The following is a 20,793-nucleotide window of genomic DNA, read 5'->3' on the forward strand; positions in this document are numbered from 1 at the left end:
CCCCCCCACCCCCAGGGCTGCGCGGGAGTCCGGCGGGGGAGAAGCGCTGGGAGAGTGGAAATGTACCGGCGGCGGCCGGAGCGGCGGGTGCGCGCCCGCGGGGCGACGGCAGGGGGCGTGGCCCTTGTTTACCTTCTCCCAACTCTGCCGGTTCGCGTCCCGCTCCAGGGACAGCTCCGCAGTCCCCTGCCCTCCGCCTCCGCCCTTAGGCCCTGGGTGATATGGGGAAGGTGCTGACTGGCAGCAGACCCTGGCTGGGATGCACACACCTGACCCCCAAATGAGCGACATTGCAGCCCCCGCCCCCACCGAGCACTGCTGCAGTCCCTCCGCCGGATCCCCGGCCCCGCCCCGCCCCCGGCAGTGGCATCTTCCCGGCCTCACCTCCTTCCTCCCTCTCCCTCCCTCCTTCCCACCCACTCGCCTGCGCCTGCGGAGCGGCTCCCTCCCGCCTTCTCCCCGCCTGGGTGCAGACTTGTGGCTCCCCATGGTCCCTTCCCGCCCATCCCTGGGTCTTGAGGCACCCCTTCTCAGGCCAAGGGATGAGAGGGGGTCAGCTTGGCCATTCGGAGCTGTTCCGCCGGAGGATGAGGATGTCTGTGAGACAGGCAGGAAGCCTTCACTCTAGCTTCCAGAGGCCCAGCCCCCCCCAACCCTGTCCCCTACTACACACCGCTGCCCCGCTCTCCCTCCCCAACCCCCACCTCTGGGTCTCTAGTGCCCTACCCGGAGTCTTCTAGACCCCTCCCCCGCCAGGGGCGACAAGCCCACCCACCGCCCGGCGCCGCCCCGGGTCCGAACCGCCTCTTGCCCTTCCTTCGCCTGGGCTGGAGCACCCCGCAGCTACCTCCGGCTCCTCCTCCAGGCTCCCGCGGTCGGAATCACGCCGGCGCGCCTCCAGCCTGCGGTCCCGCGTACTGCCTCCAGGGGCGGGCTAGAGGCGCGCACAAGCCCCCTTCTAATCCCCTTAGCCACTGCCGCCGGGCCGGGGCACTTTTTTTTACCGGCTTGGCCGCCAACCTCGTGCTGGGGGAGGGGGAGGGGCGCCAGCTTTCTTTTGCCAAAGGCAGTTTGCAACCCGCATCCTTGGTCTCTGCAGATTTCTAAACCACACCCCTGCATATAGCACCCCGGCTGGTCTTTTACGGTTCCAAGGCACAAAGTTTTATCCAGAGGCAGTTTGTAGGGGGTCATCAAGAGGGGTCATGTTTGTATCCAGAGCAGTGCCAAAGGATCTAGAAGGGTCTGAGCCCCTTCATTGAAAGAAAGAGGACCCCTGAGCCCAGATAAACTGGATAATCCCTAAACTTTTATGTTTGCAAATCTAGTCCGCGGCCTTGGGAGGTGGTAGGATCTCCTGGCCCCTCCTTCCAGAGTGGCACTGACTCCCTTTTTCACTGGTAAAATTCCCAGTAGGACATTTGGCAAAAGGGCCAGGCAGAGATCTGCCAACCGGGCCTGGCCCTGTTTCCTGGGTTCCCAGAGTGCTGGGTTCTCCGGTACCCTGACTTCCTTTCTCACCTTAGGGCCCCAAACGAATGCACTATCCCTCTTGTCTTCTTCAGGCGGGTTGGGACTCGCAGGGAGATCTACCAAGCAGAGGAGGAAAATAACAACAGAATAACTGTAAGGGGGGAAGGAATGAGTAATAAAGCTGACCCAGGCAGGGAGGAGGGCTTTCATGTTTAAGCGATGCTATTTGCTTTTTAGGTCACAGGCTGCAAAAACAGGCTTTGATCCGAAGTGGGCGAATAATTTATTGAGAAAGTTAGCATGGTAGGGGGAAAAAAAAGGAAAGCTTGTTTGATCTGGAGCCTTCTCAGTTGTCCCAAGTGCTGCTGGCTGTTGTTTTGAGTGGAAAAGCATTTAGTTCCCCAGCAAATGCCTCTCAGAGGGAACTCCTCACCTCAAGCAGAGAATGTTGGTTTTGCAACTGTTTGACCAAGGGTCTTCCCAGCACTTTTGGAGATGAAGTGTTTAAGGACTGAGTTGTTTGGGCTCTGGATGAAGCAGATGTTTCCAGAATGTTTTCCTATCCAACATGCTTTTCCTTTCCTTAAATTGCCTGGTTAGATGGCCAGTAACATACATGGAAGAGACTGTCGGAAATCCCATCCACTTAGCTCTCATTGACAGGTGATGGAGGGACTGCTGCTTCTCAGGCCCCACATGCACTTTGGAGTCTTGAAGTTAGGCTTCTGACACTGACTGCTACGTCTTTGAGATTGTGGGCAGGGTGTTCTGGTTATAACCATTGTTTCTGTTAATAGGGAGGTGGTTGTCTTTATGCTCATTACCCAGGTCAGAGATTTCCTTGCAGTAGGTTGCTTGGGAACCTGACAGTTTTTTTAATAGATCAGAATTGAGGAGAGGATACCCCTGCCTTACCATGTCCCCCCACTTAGCCCCCCCACCCATGTGGCTCAAAAGCTTACAACTGCAGGTCCCAACTAAAAACTTAGGACCCCAGGGAGGTTGGTCCTGGGGCTCTAGATCGTCCTCCTCTCAGTACTAGAGAATAACCCTACCCAAACTCTGCAAATTGGAGATCTATATATTCACATTAACCTTTTGGGGATGGATTATCCCCTCTGGAGTTACACAGCCTAGATTTGAACCCTGGCTCCCCGATCATCTGCTTTGATAATGGTTCTGGGCCTCAGTTTCTTCATCTGCCAATGGGATTGAAACAGTTGAGGATCCCGTTCAAAAAGACTTAAGATGCACAGGCCTGTAATCCCATCAACTCAGCTACTCCCAAGGCTGAGCCACAAGGAGACCAGCCTGGACATTTAGTATGACCCTCAGCAATTTAGTGAGACCCTATCTCAAAATAAAAAAAATAAAAAGAGTTGGAGATGTAGCTCAGTGACAAAGCACTCCTGGGTTCACTCCCCAGTACTAAAAAGAAAAAAGAGGGTGGGGGAGGACTCAGCCCAGAACTGGTAAAGTGCTTGCCTAGCATGTGCAAGGCCCCAACACTGGGGAAAAAAAAGTCTAAAACGCAAAGCTAGGCATGTGGTAAGCACTTGATTAGCATTAGCCATTCTTACTGTTATTACTAATGACCTGGGCAGGGTCTCAATGCAGCTTTGACCTGTTCTCTCACCTTTAGGCTAGGCCAGAGAGCCAGCTCCCTTATCTAAAGAAGAGGTCCGAAGGATCCTGCAGATGCCACTGGGCAACCAGATCCTGGAGCAAAGGAATGGAGCTTTGTCCTTTCTGAGGTGAAGAATAGGGTGAGGAAGTACTAAAAGCAAAGTCCCTTTCATTCTTTGGAGGGTGGGTGTAAGCAGCACATTTTAGGGAAGCTGGGTCTCTCTAGGACACTTGGAATTGCAGGTGGGCAGCGATGGTGTTAGAAGATTTGAGCTTCCCTTGCCTTGGAGAAGCAGGGTTGAGGATTGCAGGCAGCAGCTCTCTACCCCGTGTGCACAAAATCATTTTTGTAACTGCAATTTACTGTCCCCTAGAAGGCATTAAAGTTAATGAGAGATAGGAAAGAGTGGGGCTCTGACCCCCGTTTCAAGCGGTTTTAAAAGTGTGCAGCTCTTGTTTTCTGAATGTCTGGCCTTCCCGACACAAGGAGGCTCTGAGGACAGGTTTTCCAGCCGAAATATCATTAAATTGTATTAGCATCTTATTACACACACGCCTTAGCGGTCTGCCTCAGACAGGGAGAGTTTTTGTTTCTCTTTGAAAGATTGTGTCTGGAATGGTAAACTGCCTGCTTGAAAGCCCTTTCCCCCTTTTTTTAAGGAGGAGGACGAAATCCTGCTGTGTGTGGTGGCGGGCAGGGCAGGCCTAGTGGCCCCTGGAGAGGAGAGGCCGGAGGCCAGATTGGGGTGTTTTAACTGCCCAGGGAGGACTGCAGTAGCAGACCTGAAAGGCCCACTGTTCCCAGGGTCAGCTGGAAGGGCGTTAATGGAGGCCCAGGGTGTTTATTTGAGTTTATTTGCGGAGAAGTCTTTAAAGGGGGCTGGCATTGGGTGGTGGTGTTCCAAGGCCAGACCTGAGGCCCCCACTAAGACCAATAGCTAGGGCTGCCAAGAAAACATCTGCCACCAAATTGCTGCTCTATTACTGAGTTGACATTGATCATTAGCCAGGAGCCCAACCAAATAAAGCCTCGTGGAAAATGTGTGAGGTCAAGACAGGGAAGGCAGGCTGTGAAAATAGGACGGAATCTTGGGCTGGGGTGTTTGTTCCTGCAAGACACAGGCAGGCCAGCTGGGCTGTGTAGTTCTGACACTTCCGAAGGGGACTAGAGCACACTCAGCACTCCCTATGATGAACTGGTTGCCGTGTGATGGGGTTGCTGGGGCTCCTGCAGGGATCTAGACAGACATGCTCCTTACACACTCACAAGGAGGACAGCCAACAAGTAGCTCAGCCAACACAACTGTGATGGTTGCCCTGGAGACCTTGAGTGACTACATGGTCAAGTTCTTTAGATAGGGTGACACAGGTGATGCTTAAACCCAAACCTGGAGAGTAAAGAGTCAGACATGCGTAGACCATATGAAACATTCCAGACAGAGGGTACAGCTTGTGCCAGGTCTCGAAGCCTGGAATCTTTGGCTTGTTCGAGGAAATGAAAAGAGGCCCATGTGGCTATAAAGTGGTGAGGAAGGGGATCATGGTCAGTGTGAACTTGTCAAAGTGGGCAGGAGCCAGATTGTGTAGGCTCTTGTGGTCAGGAGCTTGCAAATGGTCCTTTGATCAGGAGGAAGCCTTTGAAAGATTTTCAGTAGGGGCATGCTGTGATCTGATTCATGCTTTTTAAAGATCACTCTGGCTGCTGTGTGGAGTCCTGGATTATGGGGGGACAGTGGTGAAAGCTAGGGAATGAGCAAGAGGTCCAGGCAAGACTCAAGATGGGTTTAGATGGGAGTGGTAATAATAAAGGTGGGAAAAAGTGTATTCTGGGGGCGAGCCCATGGTTCCTGCCAGGGTTTGGCTGTGGGGTGGAAGATGCACAGAGAGACCGGGCCCCTTTGAAGGTGCTCTAGGGCACACACAGTCCTGAAGGACAGCTTCCAGCCTGTGTCACTTTTGGGGGTACTGTAGGAGTTGTGAATGGCAGGGAAAGGAGATGCTTCTTTTCTAGACTGTCCTTTATAGATTAGGTTTCATGTTTTGCCCCTAAAAAGTAAGTGCCTTGTGATATTGAGGTCATCTCCCAGAGCAGACTTTGCTCTTGGGAAGGCTGGAGGGACCAATAGAAAGAGAAAACCAAAGGCCAACGTGAAGGCACTTCCACATACTACTTGCTTTTGCATCTTCAGGTTTGAGCTTTGGAAATGGAGTCCTCTCGGCCCCTTTTGTTGAGATAAAGGAGAGGGTGATTTGTGGGGCTGGCTCACAGGGGCCCGGACTCATTTGAGGCTTTGGTAGGCACTGTGACCGGGGGCTCACTTGAGGCAGGGAGGCCTTTGGCATGGACTTAGTTCAAAGGAAAGAAGCTTTACTCACAAAACAGGGAACTCTGAAGCCTAGTTATTATTCCAATTAAGCTACCACAAAATCTGTTCCCTAATAACTGCCTCCAGTGGGGCAGCCCCGACCAGGAGAATAATCCCTAGATGCTCTTCAGATGTTCTTATGAAGGACAGGTTAGATGGGGAGGTGGCTTAGATGAGGTGTGGGTCTACCTGCCTGTTGGTCCTTGGGCAGTAGGACATAGCATTATGAGACAGGTGTGGGCAATCAGAAAAGTCTGCCGGGGGCCCCTTCATAATATATAGTGTCATTGCTCTTTCTGTTCAAGGGGGTCCCAGGTGGTCACTGGCAGGATTCTCCACCCTAGTCTAAGGCTACCATGGTATTAATATCTAGCATCTGCATGGAGCTCCAGCCCCACTGTACCAAGGGCTGTACTTTGCTCTCATTTTGCCTCGCTAACTGATTCTGGCCCATGAATGTGTTTAGTTTGGCCCTCTCAAAGTGTTTTAAAAATTTAAAATGTTGCCAACATTTAAATTCAGGAGATCTTTGTGAAAATCTAGATCCAGTTTACCTCCTAGAAATTATGTCTTTGCCAAAGTTCCTGGCCTGAGGAGTGATACGGCTAGGATTTTAATTCAGCACCCCTGAATCCACAGTTCCTGCTCCCCACACCATGGGCCTAGGGATGGAGCCCAGCGTCTTAACACATGCTAAGCATAGGCTGTACCATTGATTGAGCAATACCTTGAACCCCCACAGCTTCGGCTTTTTTTAATGCTGTAGGAGCCCCTGGTTTGGAGCTACTACTCTCTTTGCTAAAAACAAAAGAAATGGAATTCCTGCACAGGATTGCAGGAGGATTCAGGTGGATGCATTTATAGCACTTTCCCTCTTCTACCCCACCAGTGGCAGGGCTGGGCCTGGCTGGACAAGATGTGGACTAGCATCTGGGTTCTGTCAAAGTCACCTTTACACTCTTGACACAGACCCTGGAGGACATGGAGGGTCGCAGCTGTGGTTGCTTGGCTGCTTGCTCTCTGCTGCATAGAGGCGAAGAAGTCTGAAGGTCACAATAGCTTGGTCTCCTGTGTCAAATACAAGCACTGTCTTCTTGACCAAGTCACCCCATCTCTGTGCTTCTGTTTCCTCATCTGTAAAAGCAAGACAGTCATCATATTCACCTGCAATTAAGGGCTCTTTGGAGTGCTCAGTAAGGTCCCACCAGAGCATTCTCTCCTGCCCCAAGAAGTGCTTAGCGGCCTTGTCATTGCTACCTCCTGCATCCCTGCTGCTTGCACTACCAGCTATCCCTGGGTCCCTCACCTTCTGGAGAACACTTTGCACCTTTGGAGCTGAGCAGCAAGTAGCAATTTGAGCCTTCCTGCCATTCTGTTGAAGGACACCTCTCTCCACAGAGGTGGAGAGAAGCTCCTAGCTAAGGTCATGTACGAGGGAAAAGGGTCATTCTGGTACAGAGATCTGGGTAGTCACCTACTAAGTAAATGGTCCCTGTCTTTGTAGGACTGCAGTAAGAAGGGGGCACCCCTGGGCTTAGTAGGATCACTAGGGTTAGGGCAGTGGGTCATCCGTTACAGATAGGTCCCCAGGAAGGGGTAGAGAGGCTAATTGGCTTACAGATAGGCTGGGCCACAGGCCATGCTTCCTGAAGACAAAGACTCCCTCCCTGTCTTTGGCTGTGAGCAATGAGGCCATTTATAACTAACAGGAGTATGACAGGGTGGAACGTGAAGCTGGATCCTGCGCTTCATGTGAAGACTTGGGCCGCAGAGCATTAGTGACACCCTGAGCAGGTTATCAAGCCACCCAGGGCTCTGCGGGATTAAGAGGAAGAAGTGGATGAGAAAAGGTTTCCAATAAGCAGAATTGATGGTTTGCACATGGATAGCTCACGTGGCTCCAGGATCAGACCTGTATTCAAATCTCAGTTCAGCCAGTTACCAGCAGGCAAGATGCTGAGCCTCGCCTGCAAACAGAGCTAAGAACTCTAAAGCTCAGTAGATTGTCAAGAGCACAAGATATTGTAGATAAGGGCAACCCTGAGGCCTGTGTGCAAGAGCTGCCCTTGGTATCTTGAAGTTAGGTATTCCTATTAAGATAAAGTGAGTCTGTATTTTTAATCTGGGGAGGACAGTGAGGGATAGGAGAGTTGGGCAGTCCCACCCAGGGCCAGTCACGGTTGGTCTGTATCTCAGGGTCCTACCCCCATCCTGTTTCCTCATCCTGCTGGCTGCCACTCTCAGGATTGTGCCCTCAGTGCTGGCTTGTGCCTTGCTTAGATAGCTGGTGTTCATGAAAGAATCAGTCTTGCTTCCTCTCCTCTATCTCCTCACCCCCTGTGGGATTGCCAGAGACACTCAGGAGGCCTCTGTGGTGTGCATGGGTTTTCTGATGGGCTTGAGTTTCACTGAGTGGATGCTGGGACTGGACAGGTTATGGTCACTGTTCAGTTTGGAGATGCTGACCCTTTTAGTTCTCCCTCTGTCCTCTTTGGCCAGACTTCTGATCGTCCCAGCTGCTGGGCCTCTACAGATGGGTAGGGATAGGTTGAGGCTGGCTGAGAAGGACACTAGGAAGGGCTGAGCCTCATTCTCCTTCCTCTGCATGGAAGGGAGTGTGGGGAGGTAGAGAATGGGGTGGTTAACTAAAAGGTTTGAGGATTTTCCAAATCTTGCGTGAATATAATGATCTGACTTCCTTTTGTTGCAGATGGAAGAGAAGAGGCGAAAATACTCCATCAGCAGCGACAACTCGGACACTAGTGACAGTAAGGCCTTCCATTTCACAACTCCTATAGGGGAAGAATTTGAATGATGATCAGGCCCACAGGCCCGGGTGGAAGGAGTCCACCTCGTGGTCTCAGCTCAATCCAGGGCATGTTGATGAAAGCATAAATCAAGTCAGATCCCTTTGCTCCTGAGATAGTCCCTGCACCTTACTGTGGCCTCCAGGGCCCCCTGTCTCCTTCATGCTACCCGCCTCCTCCTCAGGTCTTACCTTCACTTGTTTTGCTGTGGTTGGAGCAGATCAACTCCCTTTGAGGCCTTTGCATTTGCTACTTCTGACTGCTAGAAGAAAAAGTTCCTCTGTTTGCCCTTGCTGTGGTATCAGGGCCCTTTTAGGAAGTCCCTGCGTCACAGATAGAAAACCTGTCACTCTTCATTATAATTATCAGATAAGTATCATTTTCTAACCAGAGATAAAAGGGCCTGTTTCTTGCTCAGTGCTGTATCCCCAATTCTAACTCCCCAGATTCTAATTCTGGCATATAGTAGGTGCTTAGTAAACATTGGCTAAAGAAATTAATGAAAAAACCCAACTTTCATGGGATCTTGGCAATAGAATTGCAGGCTTATGCTCAGGATGGGTGTCATTTGGGTGTCTTGGTGGGGCAGTTGTGTTGTGAAGGAGATAATGGGGTTTAAAGAGCCTCCTCTGAAGTTTGGAGCAGAGAAGGGAAGGAGGTTCATGCCAGGGCAGAGCCATTCTCCAGTCTGAGGTCATGGGCTGCTCCTCTCAGATAACCCAGGAAGCCAGGCACTGCCTCCTGGAGTAAGGAGTTCCATCTACCATGGGTTGGAGGGATACACTCACAAGAAGATCCCACCTAGCAGCTGTCACCTTGGTGGAGGCCCAGGCTAAGAAAGAGGCCATACTGGCAGGGTGGCCAGGCCTGATGCTCTTTACCTCTAGACCTGATTTCTCATGCAAACCTTTGTGGTTAGCAAATAGATTAATGGAATCTTCGAGGCCCCTCCTAGTTCCCAAAGCTCCACAGCCCCCAAGAGCCCAAGGATAGATGCACTAGGATGGTCATTCAGGTTCCAGTCCCTTTCCAGTGTGCAGGGTCTCATTCACTGTCCTTTGGGCTTGACCCTTGTTTCAAGCTGGCCCATCCCCCTATGCAGCAGATTATAGCATCTGCCCTTCTGTGGCTGCAACACACTACTGTGGCCTGGCTCAGTAGAACCAAGAACCACGTCCTCTGCTTCTACCTTTGGTGTAGGCAGAGGAACCCTTTGAGAGGGCCAGGCACCTGCAAGGGCAGGCATCTGGACAGCTGAGCCCTGTAGCTGCACCAGGGTTGGCCAGGCCTGGGGTTAAATGCTTCCCCACCAGCTCCTGTGCCCACTGTGGTTGGCTGTTTCTGTTCAACCAAAGCATTGGGTCTCTCTGGCCCCTCTTGTTGCTCTTCTGACTCACAGGGGTGGAGACCACAGTGCTACAGTTTAACAAGGGCCTTAGACCCTAATAGTAATTAGAGTCCCATGTTTATCACTGTGTGCCAGGGACTGTGCTAAGACTTCAAAGGCAAATCAGTCAACCCTGAAAGACAGTTCATCTCAGACCCCTGTGTTAGCTTCACCTCACTATTAGAAGTACTTGACGTAATTAACTTCTAGAAGGAAAGGTTTATTTAGCTTACAGTTTTGGAGATTTCAGTCCAAGATTGATTGGCCCTAGTGACCTAAGGCTCTCCCATGAGGCACCATCTAATAGTCCTAATAGTGCCATCCTGGGGACCAAATCATTTGCCCATGGAGATAAGCTATTAAGAGGCTGTATCAGGTATCAAGCCTCATGGTCTCTGGGTCTGACCACTTCAGAGGATCACTGCTTCCTGCTGCCCTGCCCTACTCCGAAGACACCTGGGCATCTTCCCAGAGTAGCATCATGTTCCTAACCAGCCAGAGAGAGCACAAAAGGCTTGTTCCAACACTCCTTGACTGAGGAGGAAGCACTGTCCCAAAGAGGCAGGGACTTGTCTGGGGTCACAGGATAAGCTAGCACAGAGCCCCTTATGGGAGGTGACTGGTGGAGGGCTTATGTCCCCATTCAACAGTGGAAAGGCTGAGGCCCAGAGCAGGGACAGAGGTCCCCCTCTGATAATTTAACCCAGAGCTTTCCTTGTGGGCTTCCTGTCAGGCAGGTTGTGTTCCTGGCCCTCCAGGGCTGGTCTCTCTCATGGGCTATTCTTTCTCTACAGGTCACGCTACATCTACATCAGCATCAAGATGCTCCAAACTACCCAGCAGCACCAAGTCGGGCTGGCCCCGGCAAAACGAAAAGAAGCCCTCAGAGGTGGGTTGTGGCAAGCTTCCCAGAGAAAGGTGAAGGTGAGGTGGGGAGGTGACTGGAGACTGAGACCTGTGGGGAGTGAGAGAGTGAACCATGCCTATGTGGCCGGGGAGGGGAGGGGGGCATTCCTGGCACAGGGCCCTGAGCATTCTGCAAAGGGAGGCCAGTGTGACTGGGTGGAATGAATGAGGGGGCCAGTTTACCTACGCCTCCTAGGTTGTTGTAAAGCTGTTCCTGTTGATCTGAGAGGGAAGCCTTTCAAGGATCATAAACAGGATTATAACATAGCCTGATGTTTTAATAAAAGGTCCCAGTGGCTGCTGTGAAAGGAAACCATTTGCAGTTGTTCAGGAGAGAAAGGAATACTGGTGGCTTAGAGCTGGGTTGTGGCAGTGGAGTAAAAAGCAAGAGGATTTGGGACATTTTGGAGGTCAAGCCAAGGGACATAGATTTTGCTGGTGTGGAGCCATCTACCTAGGATCATTTCACATGCACCTGCACTTGCCTTCCTTGCTCTGACCTGGGAAGTTTCCCACAGAAAGTTGAAGTAGTGTGAACACTACCTTTTTGTGGGGATTTGTGGGAATTGGAACCAGGACGCTCTACTCACTGAGCTACATCCTTAGCCCTTTTAGTTTGAGACAGGGTCCCTCTAAGCTGAGGTGGGGAGGTGACTGGGCTGGATTCCTGAGAATTCTATTTTAGATAAAGGAAAATAAGATTCCCCTGGTCACAGGGAGGAGACTTGAAGACTTCAGGGCTAACAGTACCAAGGGTGGGAAGGCCCAGAGTTCTGTCACTGTGCCCTTTGTTTGGTGTGGGGGAAGGTGTCTTTCCAAGCCATCCTTTCTCCTCTCCTTTCCCCCACTACGGGGCAATTCAGGCGCCACCGCCTTCAGCCAGCCCCTGGGGGGGTCTCCCACAGAGGCTTCCCTTTGAAAAAGGACTCCGCCTCCCGGAACTGCCTTACCCTAGGGTTCTTCCCAAACCTTTTCTCCAGCCACCCCAATCTGGTGGCCTTCCATGGCCCTGTGGGTGTTGGGGTGGAGATGGATGGAGATATCTCTGGGAATGCTGTTTAGGAGGGGAAAGTTGCTGGGGTTTATGCAGGATGGGAGGTTGGAATGTGCTTACATGCAGCCAGGGGAGCCAAAGGCAGGTGGGGCCTTGGGAGGGTCCTGCCTCCTGGGGTTGTAGGAGATCTCCCCTCAGTCTCAAGATCCACTGTGGCTCCCCAGTTGCTAAGGAAGAATTAGCAAAATAGTGGCCATCTCTATGTGCCTTCTTGATTCTGGGAGGCAGGAAACGTCATGCCCGTTTTGGACTGGAGAACCTGCTTTTCTGAGAATCCTCTTAGTTACTGTTCTTAATAGCCCTGGTCGAAGTGGGGTGGGGGACCCCTGGGGTGGGCTCATTTGATTCCTGGATAAGCTCCAGCCAGTCTCTTCCCTTGCCCCGCCCCCTCCAGGCACTGGTGGGTGGAGGAGCTGCCTCCCTGTGGCAGGCCTGCCACCTACACCAGGATCTGGCATGGCTGGGAGGAAACAGGTGTTACTGAAGGCTGAGAATAAAGAACAATTTGCATGGGGCAGAAAATTCCCCTGCCTCTTGGGTTTTCCAGTCTAGAATCTTTGTATCTAAAAATAGAGTAGAACCATGATAAGGGCCCTGCTAGAGACTGGCTACACGTAGGCCCAAGTCCCAGACCAGGAGCCTCTGTAGGTGGCCCTGATTTCTGCTGGGATGCACCTCCCCCTTTCAAGCCCCGGGCTCCTGGAGGGCTGAGGAGTCCTCCTGGCCTTGAACTGTGGCCAAGGACAAGCTTTCCCTCCCCACAGAAGGCTGGAGAGCAGCCTTTGAGGTTTTCCTTGTCTCTAAGTGAAAAGGTTGAGTTGTGCCCAGCATAAATTCTGCAAGACAGAGAAGGAACCATCAATGAAAGCTTCCAGATTATTTGGCTCATGAGAAGGCAGAGAGGAAAGCAGGACTTGGCTGCAGAGTATTTGCACTAAATCTGCTCACTGGGCTGCTTCTTTCTCTTAATGGGCCACAAGGGGAAGGCCTCTATGGTCTTCCCAGCCTGCAGGGTGTTTTGGGAGCCCCGACTGCCCAATGCCTACGGGGCAGCTGTCAAGCTGGTCACACTGTGTGCTCACAGTTAGGCTTAAGTTCCTATTGGGAACACTTGCAGAGTCACGAGTGTGGTATAGAAACTGGTTGCAGAGCTGTGGAAGTCTCCATTCACTTGGTCTCCTCGTCTCTTAAATCTGGACAGTGATGGGGGGATTTGAGGACTCCAGTCTTAGATTTGCACTAGCTGTGGGTACATAGTAAACTCAGCTGCTGTGAAGTGGCTGAGATTGGGTTTAGATGAGACAGGGTGCTCTATGATGATATCAGAGGCTGCCCTTTCCATTGCTCCCACCACCACCACCAAGGGTAAAGGTCCTCCTAACACCCAGCAAGGTGCCCCAGGACTGAAGAAAGGGCTGACCAGGAGTCAGGACCCTGGACAGGGCTGAGGCCATGAGGCCCAGCTTCCCATCTGGCCCTTACCCAATGGGTGGTCTCTCCCTCAGCCGGAAGGAAAGGGGAATGCAGACCTTGGTAAGGATGCCTGAAAGAAAGGGCCCTGCGCTACCTGGGAAGTTGGGTTAGGATTATTGGTGGAAGCTCACAAAGTCTGAAGTCTGCCCCAGGACCCTCTTGTGCTTTGAAAAAAAGGGGTGTGTGTGTATGCTGAACCAGAAGGTTCAGCCTGCAGCTTGCTCTGTTTTGCTTGTCTGTGGAATGCCATCGTAACAGAGATCTGGACCTTGGCCCTTGGCGCTTAAATCCTGAAGGAGGGAAAGGGATTGACCTGGCCTAGGGGCTGGTTTTATTGTGTAAATTCTGCTAAAACCTTGGGTTTCTGGCCAGGCCTGTCTCACCAAATAAGGTAGTCATTGTTGGTGCCTAATCCTTTGTGGGATGCAGCATCTCAAGGAATTGCATATTATTCTTTTTTTTTTTTACATTAATTCTCAATATATACAAGTCTTTTTTTTTTTTTATTAGTTGCTCAAGACAATACAATGATCTTGACATATCATACATAAACACTAAAACCAGACCTCCTTCCAACTTTTTGCCTAGGTAATTCTAATTTAAATAGTCTGGGGTGGGGCCCCAGGTACGCATGCTTTTGTTTAAAAAAACAAAAAACCCTGCTGTGAGCCACAGTGAGCACTCCAATCTTAAACTTTCCCCTCATTTGCCTAAGACAGGAGTTCCTGGCTTCTTCCCAAGAAGCTTCTGGGGGCAGGGGCTGAAAGCCCCGCCCCCTTTCTTTCCACAGGTGCTAGGGGGATTGACTGGTTTCTGCCCTGCCTGAGGCAAGCCAGGACTGTGAAGGACAGTTCTTGAAGAGACCTGGAGGCCAGCCCTGCGGTTTATGTCTTCCCCAGGCCTTGGGCGGAGAAGCAGGCAGAAGGGCAAGCCAGACAGTGGGGATTTCCCCTCCTGAGGTAGAAAACTGTGTGTTCAGGAAACCAGTGTCCCCAGAAAGTCATCTGGTGGGCAGAGACATGGAACTGGGAACTGCCGATGCTAAGATCAGCAAGCTAGGGAGTGCCTAAGAGGCCTAGCTCAGTGTGCGGCCCTGTGCCAGAGACACAGAAAGCACAGCTCCTGTCCCTGGGGAGCTTGTCCTCTGGCTGCCTGCAGGATGCAGGTGCTGTACAGGAAAGTGTCGGTTAGAGGTGGTGCAGCTGGCTTTGCCAAAAGGCTCCTGCTTGGCCACTGAGGAACACTGTGACCCTTGTCAAGTGACTGTTTGTCTCTAGCCTGAGGATTGGTGTTTGTAGATCTAGGAGTCTAACAAACCTGTCCTGCCATGGAATTTCTGTTGTGCTGATATGACTGTCTTTTCTGGGACCCATGGAGACTGGGAGCAGGGGAGGTCCCAGAGGTGAGTGGGGCCAGGGGTTGGAGGTATAAGATGAAGTAAGGCTTGGGGTCCAACTGTCAGCTCTTTTGTAGGCCCTGGTGACAAATTAGTATGTCCCTGGAGGGAACAAGTGGGATCTTTACCTGTTCCACATTGGCTCTTCTCTGACGCCCAGCTCCTTGTCCTCAGGGACAGGGACTGGGAGAGAGGTGAAACAGCCTCTGCTACCACTAAAGGGGTATCCCTGAGACCTGGTGTCCCCGAGACCTAGTGTCCTCCAAAGCTCCTATATAAGAACATCCCTCCAAAATATGTTGGTCTCATGCTTGATTCATTCTTTTAAAGATAAGACTTACCCCAGGAGAGGGGTGAAGGTGGGGGTGGCTAGATTGACTTGGGGCTCAGAAGCACAGGAATAAATAAGAAGCATTCTTAGAGGAACAGAGGTGTTACCCAGATGTTTGTAGTAAAGCATGGATGGCCTGTGTTTTAGTGATATGCAGAATGTCCACAAACTTGAGAGAGAAAACAAGAGAATTCCCCCAAAGCCCCTGTGGCTTTGAGTCACATTTGTAGTCCACCAGCTGCTGCTCCTTTGTGACCCTGACCTTGCGGGATAGGCAGCTCTTTCTGCTGGGCCAAGCACTTGCTTTCTGAGTTTCAACTCTGGAGTGGGGGAGCGGAATCCACTTCTAGTGTAGTCGGGAACATTGTTTGCTCCCGCCAGCTGGAAAGGCCTCCTGGCCTCTGGGACTTGTCTTGCAAAAGAAATGTGCGTAATAAATTCTCTTTAAGAGCAGGAAGTGCTGTTATCCTCATGAAAATAAGAGAATGAGATGTTGAGTGGGTTTTTTTTTTTTTCCTTCTTTTTTTTAAATGCATCTGACTGACTTAGCCTAGTGGTAGCTTGAAACATGACTGGACAAAGGGTGGCTATTCCCAGAGCCTTCCTCTGGTATTTCATACCTAATTTTAAGTGTAGGTTTACTCTTGGCTGTGATACCTTTTATCAGATAAACTCTCTGGCTGGCTTGTAGGCAGTAAGTACTGCTGTGGTTAAAGGACAGCGTCGACCTCAAACAAGTGGTTTAACCTCTCTTGAGTCTTAGGCTTCATGCCTGTAAAGTGGGGGTGATGTGAATTAGGCTAGGTAACAGCACAATACTTGACGTGGCTTAACTATTAACTATAATTTCTGGTAAGTTGGGTGCTCGGGAAACAACTGCGATTTCAAATGAGGTTGGCTATTTGAGGGAGACCCTTAAACATTTCTTAGGGGATGAAAGGTTGCCCCTCCTGATGTGGACAGGTCAAAGATAGGCAGTCCTGGCCAAAGTCATTTCCATTGGCTTTGGACAGTAACTAGGCCTAATTTCTGAGTTCTGTCTGGAAGATTCCTTCAGGGCCAATTTCCTACCTCCACCCTCAGAAACAGGAAATTGTAACCTTTAGCCATTGTTTAGGCTACTCCTGGGACTCATTCATTCCTTTACTCATTCCATAAGCATTTCTGTTTTCTTTTTATGCTGTATTGAGGACTGAACCCAGGAGCACTCTTCCACTAAGCTACGACCCCAACCCTTTTTCTTTTTTATTTTGAGGCAGGGTCTCACTAAGTTGCCAAGGTTGTCCTCAAACTTGCCATTCTTCTGCCTCAGCCTCCTTAGTGGCTGGGATTACAGGCATGTGTCACTGTGCCAACTCACAAGCAATTTTTTTTTTTTTTTTTTGTGGTGCTGGAGATTGAACCCAGGGCCTTGTGCATGCTAAGCAAGCACTTTATCAACTGAGCTATATCCCCAGCCCTCACAAGCACAGCACCACAAAGTAACAGTAAAGGCACAGTAAAGGCAATAGAGACACGGGACACATGCAATGTATTTTTCTGCTGCTTGGTTATCAAAGGAGATTGCTATTAAACAAATAATTCCAAGATAATTTTATTTCATAGTTGTGGTAAATGCTAGAGCTTTTTCTCAAATAATCCAACTTTCCTGCCAGGTGCAGTGGTGCTGCCCATAATCCCAGCAACTCAAGCGGCTGAGGCAGGAGGATCGTGAGTTCAAAGTCAGCCTCAGCAATTTAGTGAAGCCTTAAGCAACTTAGCTAGACCCTGCCTCAAAATAAAAAAAATAAAAAGGGCTGGGGATGTGGGGATATGGTTAAGTGCCCTGGGTTCAATCCCTGTTACCAAAAAATCAACTTTCCTTGGCACCTCTTAGTCCAAAGGACTCTGACACAGTAATTCAGCCCATGAGGAAAGGAAGCAAAAAACTAAGGTTCCAGGATGAATTTTTCAAATAGCAGCCACAGAACCAACCATAATGTTCTAAAACTTCACCTGTGCCACCCGAGTGTCACTGCACATTGGAAGTTGCCTGTTGTTTGCTTTAGGAGATCACAGACACCACTGAGCTCCACTGGGCTTTCTTTCTTTTCTTTTCTTTTTTTTGTTTTTGTTTTGTTTTGGTACTGGGACACTTAACCACATCCCCAGCCCTTTTTACTTTCTATTTGGACATAGGGTCTTGGTAAGTTGCTTGGGGCCTTGATAAATGGCTGAGGCTGACCTCTATCTTGCAGTCCTCCTATCTCAGCCTCTCAAGCTGCTGGGATTATAGGCGTTCGCCACTGTGCCCAGCTGCACTGATCATTTTTACGTGACCTGCTTTCAGTTCTTCCTAGGGAAATAAGTGTAGAAAGGTAGATTTGTGGGGGTTGTGGTCTTCAGTCTCAGGAAAAGTAACCACAGAGCAGGGTCTTTGGCCTCCTGTATGGCTGCATTGGCACCCCTGGCACCCAGGTTGGTTATTAAATTAGAGTTTGTGCCTTTTAAACATCCTCCATACTGTTTGAAGAAGTTACAATTAGTATTTCCCAAGTAGCTTAGCAGAACTTGGTTGCTAGGCAGCAGACCTTTAAAGACAATTTGTTGATTTCTGCCAAAAGACAGAAAAGTAGTAAACATTCACGTTCTAAGAAAATTGCTTGTTTTCCAGCTTCCAACTTCCGTGCCACATCACGAATTCCATTCATCAATATGTGCATCAGTGTCCATTTTATTCTTTACTCAGTTTACATAAATTATTCAGAGTTGTTATTCTTTTCCAAGCCTAACCCCTGGCATATCAAAATAATAAGATGTTTAGGTTAGAAACTGGCTGCCATATTTGTGGTCAGGTAATGTACAGAGGCTACTACGGAAGGTAACAGAGTACCCAGCTGCCCAGCTATAGCCTGGGGCAGCACCCAAGGAAGAGGTGGCTGATCCATGGAATCATCTCCAGTTTTTCAATATTTGTTTGCACCTAGCATGTGCCAAGCCCCATGTGCACTGTGGTCTAGCCAGACTTCCATACTTTCATTTCTTAGTAGGGAAGTCATGGCGGGAAACCAGAAGCTTCCAATACAGGTGCTGTGAGAATTCCAACAACATCCAGAACCCAGCCTCATATTGGGCAGGGCTTCCTGTGCTGAACTGGAGACCTTCAAGATGAAGCATGCCAGGCCCACTTTAGTGAGGGAGAAGAGTGATTCAGAAGGAGACTTCCGTGTAAAAAGCCCTTGGGAGATTATAAGTGCTCGATGCCTTTGACCACTATAGACTTGCACTTCAGCCTGAGGGCTATGGGAAGACAATGGAGAGCCCCTGAAGGGCTTGGAACTTAGAAAGGACACCATCAGATTTGCATATTCCCCTTGGGGAATCCACCTGATTTGGCTGAAGGTTGATTCTAGGGTTTTGGACTATAGCTTGGGGGGTGGTGTGGCTGGAGGCCTTGGGGAAGGAAGTACAGCATGGCTCCGGAGTTGTGTTGGCCTGGCCTTTTGCCACTTTCAACAGGTAAACCTTGGGTAGGTTAACTCTCCAGGTTTCTCAAGTCCAAAATACCTACCTCTCAGATTGGTCTAGGAACTACTACTAAGTCAAAATTACAAGTAGCTGTCTGTCACACAGCCATGTCTCTGCTTGATAGCTGACAGTCATAGAGCTGACCTCCTTGTGGAAACCCATTTAGTTTTTTCCCATGAGTCCTGTCTGAAAGGGCCAGTAATGTCCAGTCACCTGAGTGCTATATTCCCAGGCTGAGGCAGGAGGATTGCAAGTTCAAATTCAGCCCCAGCAACTTGGCGAAGCCCTAATAAGCAATTTGACAAGACCTTATCTCAAAATAAAAAACATAAAAAGGGCTGAGAATGTGGCTCAGTGGTGGTATGGTGCCCCAGGTTTCAATCCCTGGTACCAAAAACAAGAACTTAAAAACTTAGAACTTTGTTAGAACCAGGCTTATCTCTCTGAATTTGAGTCACTTTGAGGTCAGCTCACTCTAGGTCCTATGTGGGGGTGGAGGTGAGGGGGGTTGGGGAAATAATTCAGCTCTAGCCCTCTGGGCCTCCAAGGGTCCCCAGAGGCCTCCCTGGAGTAAGCCTTCCATTCCTGAAGAGATGCTGCTGAAAGGAGCCCCAAAAGCACTCAGCGCCTGAGTGTGTGCTCTTATATTAGCTGTCTTGCTGCTTGCTAATAAGATATGCAAATTATCAGGGCTGTGAGATCTTAGCCACATTCCATCTTCTGTTTAATTAGCATTTAATCGTAATCTGATTTTAATTTTTTCACACTGGCACCCTAATTAAATGTTAGGGTGTTAGCCTTAACAATTAAATTATATTGGCAAATAGAGTCTTCAGGAAACTTGACCTTTTTCAAGCCAGGGCCCTCTCTAGCTAGATGCAGATGTTAATTAGATTCTGCAAGATGCTGCTTCCAGATCCATCCGTGCACCCATTTAGTTTTTTCCTTGTGGTAATGGCTCTGGATTCCAGTGGGGCTCATATAGCTGGTGAGTGCACCCCCAGCAGGCAGAGGTTAGCACTGAATTGGTTTGTCAGGAGCCTGGTGAAAGCCAAGTGAGCTGACTTTGCTCCAGGCATAATGATAGACATGACGGGTTTGGAGGTTGAATTTAGGACTGGAATACTCCTTGAAGTGGTTTCTCTTGTCTCATTGATGTAAGTTCTTCTTTAACTTGTGATTCTCAAGTGATGATTACCAGGGAAGTTGGTACCTGAGCAAGTCATATGGTATCTAGAGGCACCACCATCTTCCACAGCAGTGCTTTGTGGGGGGGGCCACAGTGGGATTAGGCAATGGAGTCTGGAGGCATTGCCAGAGCCAGCTGGGAATGTGTTTGGAGATGGTTCTGGGACGGAGGTGGAGGACAACAAATAGAATAATGGGGACAGCCGTTTTCCCTCTGAGTGAGCTGTAGATAGGTGCTCAAGAAATCCAAAAGCATTTTGAGGTAGCCTCATGGGCTGGCTGGCCCTGAGGGAATGAGGACAGATTGAAGAGAGAAGACAACTGTCCTCTTCTACCCCATCACACACTGAGGGTGGTAGTATAGAACACCACTGAAGGCGGGAGACAGTGTCCTTGTTCTTGTGGGACCTTGGAGGTCCTGACTCATAACATGGTTACTCTCCAGGCTGCCCCAAGTTCCATCCTCTCCCTGCACTATGGCCTTTTATTTTCCTGCAGTTGGGCTAGGGATGTGTCTAGAGATAGAGTACTTGACTTGCACACACAGATTCTCCAGGACAGGACTAGGGTGGGGTGAGGGGGTATTTTCCTGGGGTTGCTATTTAGTGCTGTTTCATATCTCTCCTTGTGCCTGTGGGTGCAAATCTACAGCATAATTTTAAACTTCCAATCGGTGAGTATCACATTCACAGATGCTTTTCTGCCCTCTGAGGTTTTTTTCTTTTGTTTGTGTTTATTTTTTGTTTTTGCCTTTTTCTGCAATTCTTTTTCTCCCCTTTTAGGAAGGAAAAAATCCCACTGGTCATTCAAATTCTGTCCTTTTTTAACAGGTTAGAACCATGTGAATTCAGTTCCTCGTGTTTATGGAACATGTACTATGGGAAGGGCATATGCTGGTTCAGAGAAGGTGTTGTTCCTACTGCTTTGGTTTATTTCTAAGTGAACAGGCAGAAAGTCCGCTTCGGTTGCATTTATATGCCTCTTGCCACAGCCTATGGTCCAGACCACCCCAAGGTGATCTGAAATCCCCTTCTCCTCTCCCCTGCCAGGTTTTCCGGACAGACTTGATCACAGCCATGAAGATTCCAGATTCATACCAGCTGAGCCCGGATGACTACTATATCCTGGCGGACCCGTGGCGACAGGAATGGGAGAAAGGTGTGCAGGTGCCCGCCGGGGCAGAGGCCATTCCAGAGCCGGTGGTGAGGTGAGACAGGCAGTGCCCAGGAGGAAAGGGAGGCTGCTCTCCCGAAAGGGACCTACGAGTCCTCGAGTTCCT

At 49.9% G+C, this 20,793-nt stretch overlaps 1 protein-coding gene across 4 annotated transcripts in view; it reads left to right on the plus strand.

Moving 5' to 3' along the window:
- Jade2 (jade family PHD finger 2) overlaps positions 1-20,793 on the plus strand; it is a 52,634-nt gene that overhangs the window by 2,762 nt on the left and 29,079 nt on the right. Inside the window, exons 2-5 of one of the 4 annotated variants that reach the window (XM_015492770.2) lie at positions 3,116-3,239; positions 8,176-8,233; positions 10,454-10,548; positions 20,564-20,721. In XM_015492770.2, the coding sequence (XP_015348256.1) occupies positions 8,176-8,233; positions 10,454-10,548; positions 20,564-20,721 (311 nt within the window). In that variant the 5' untranslated portion in view covers positions 3,116-3,239. Of the gene's footprint in view, positions 1-3,115; positions 3,240-5,592; positions 5,599-8,175; positions 8,234-10,453; positions 10,549-20,563; positions 20,722-20,793 lie in introns of those variants that run through there. The other 3 variants (XM_015492771.2, XM_048783769.1, XM_048783760.1) reach the window with 3 other exon arrangements.

Source organism: Marmota marmota, unplaced genomic scaffold (assembly GCF_001458135.2).
Source record: "Marmota marmota marmota unplaced genomic scaffold, marMar, whole genome shotgun sequence".
NCBI classification, from domain to species: Eukaryota; Metazoa; Chordata; class Mammalia; order Rodentia; family Sciuridae; genus Marmota; species Marmota marmota.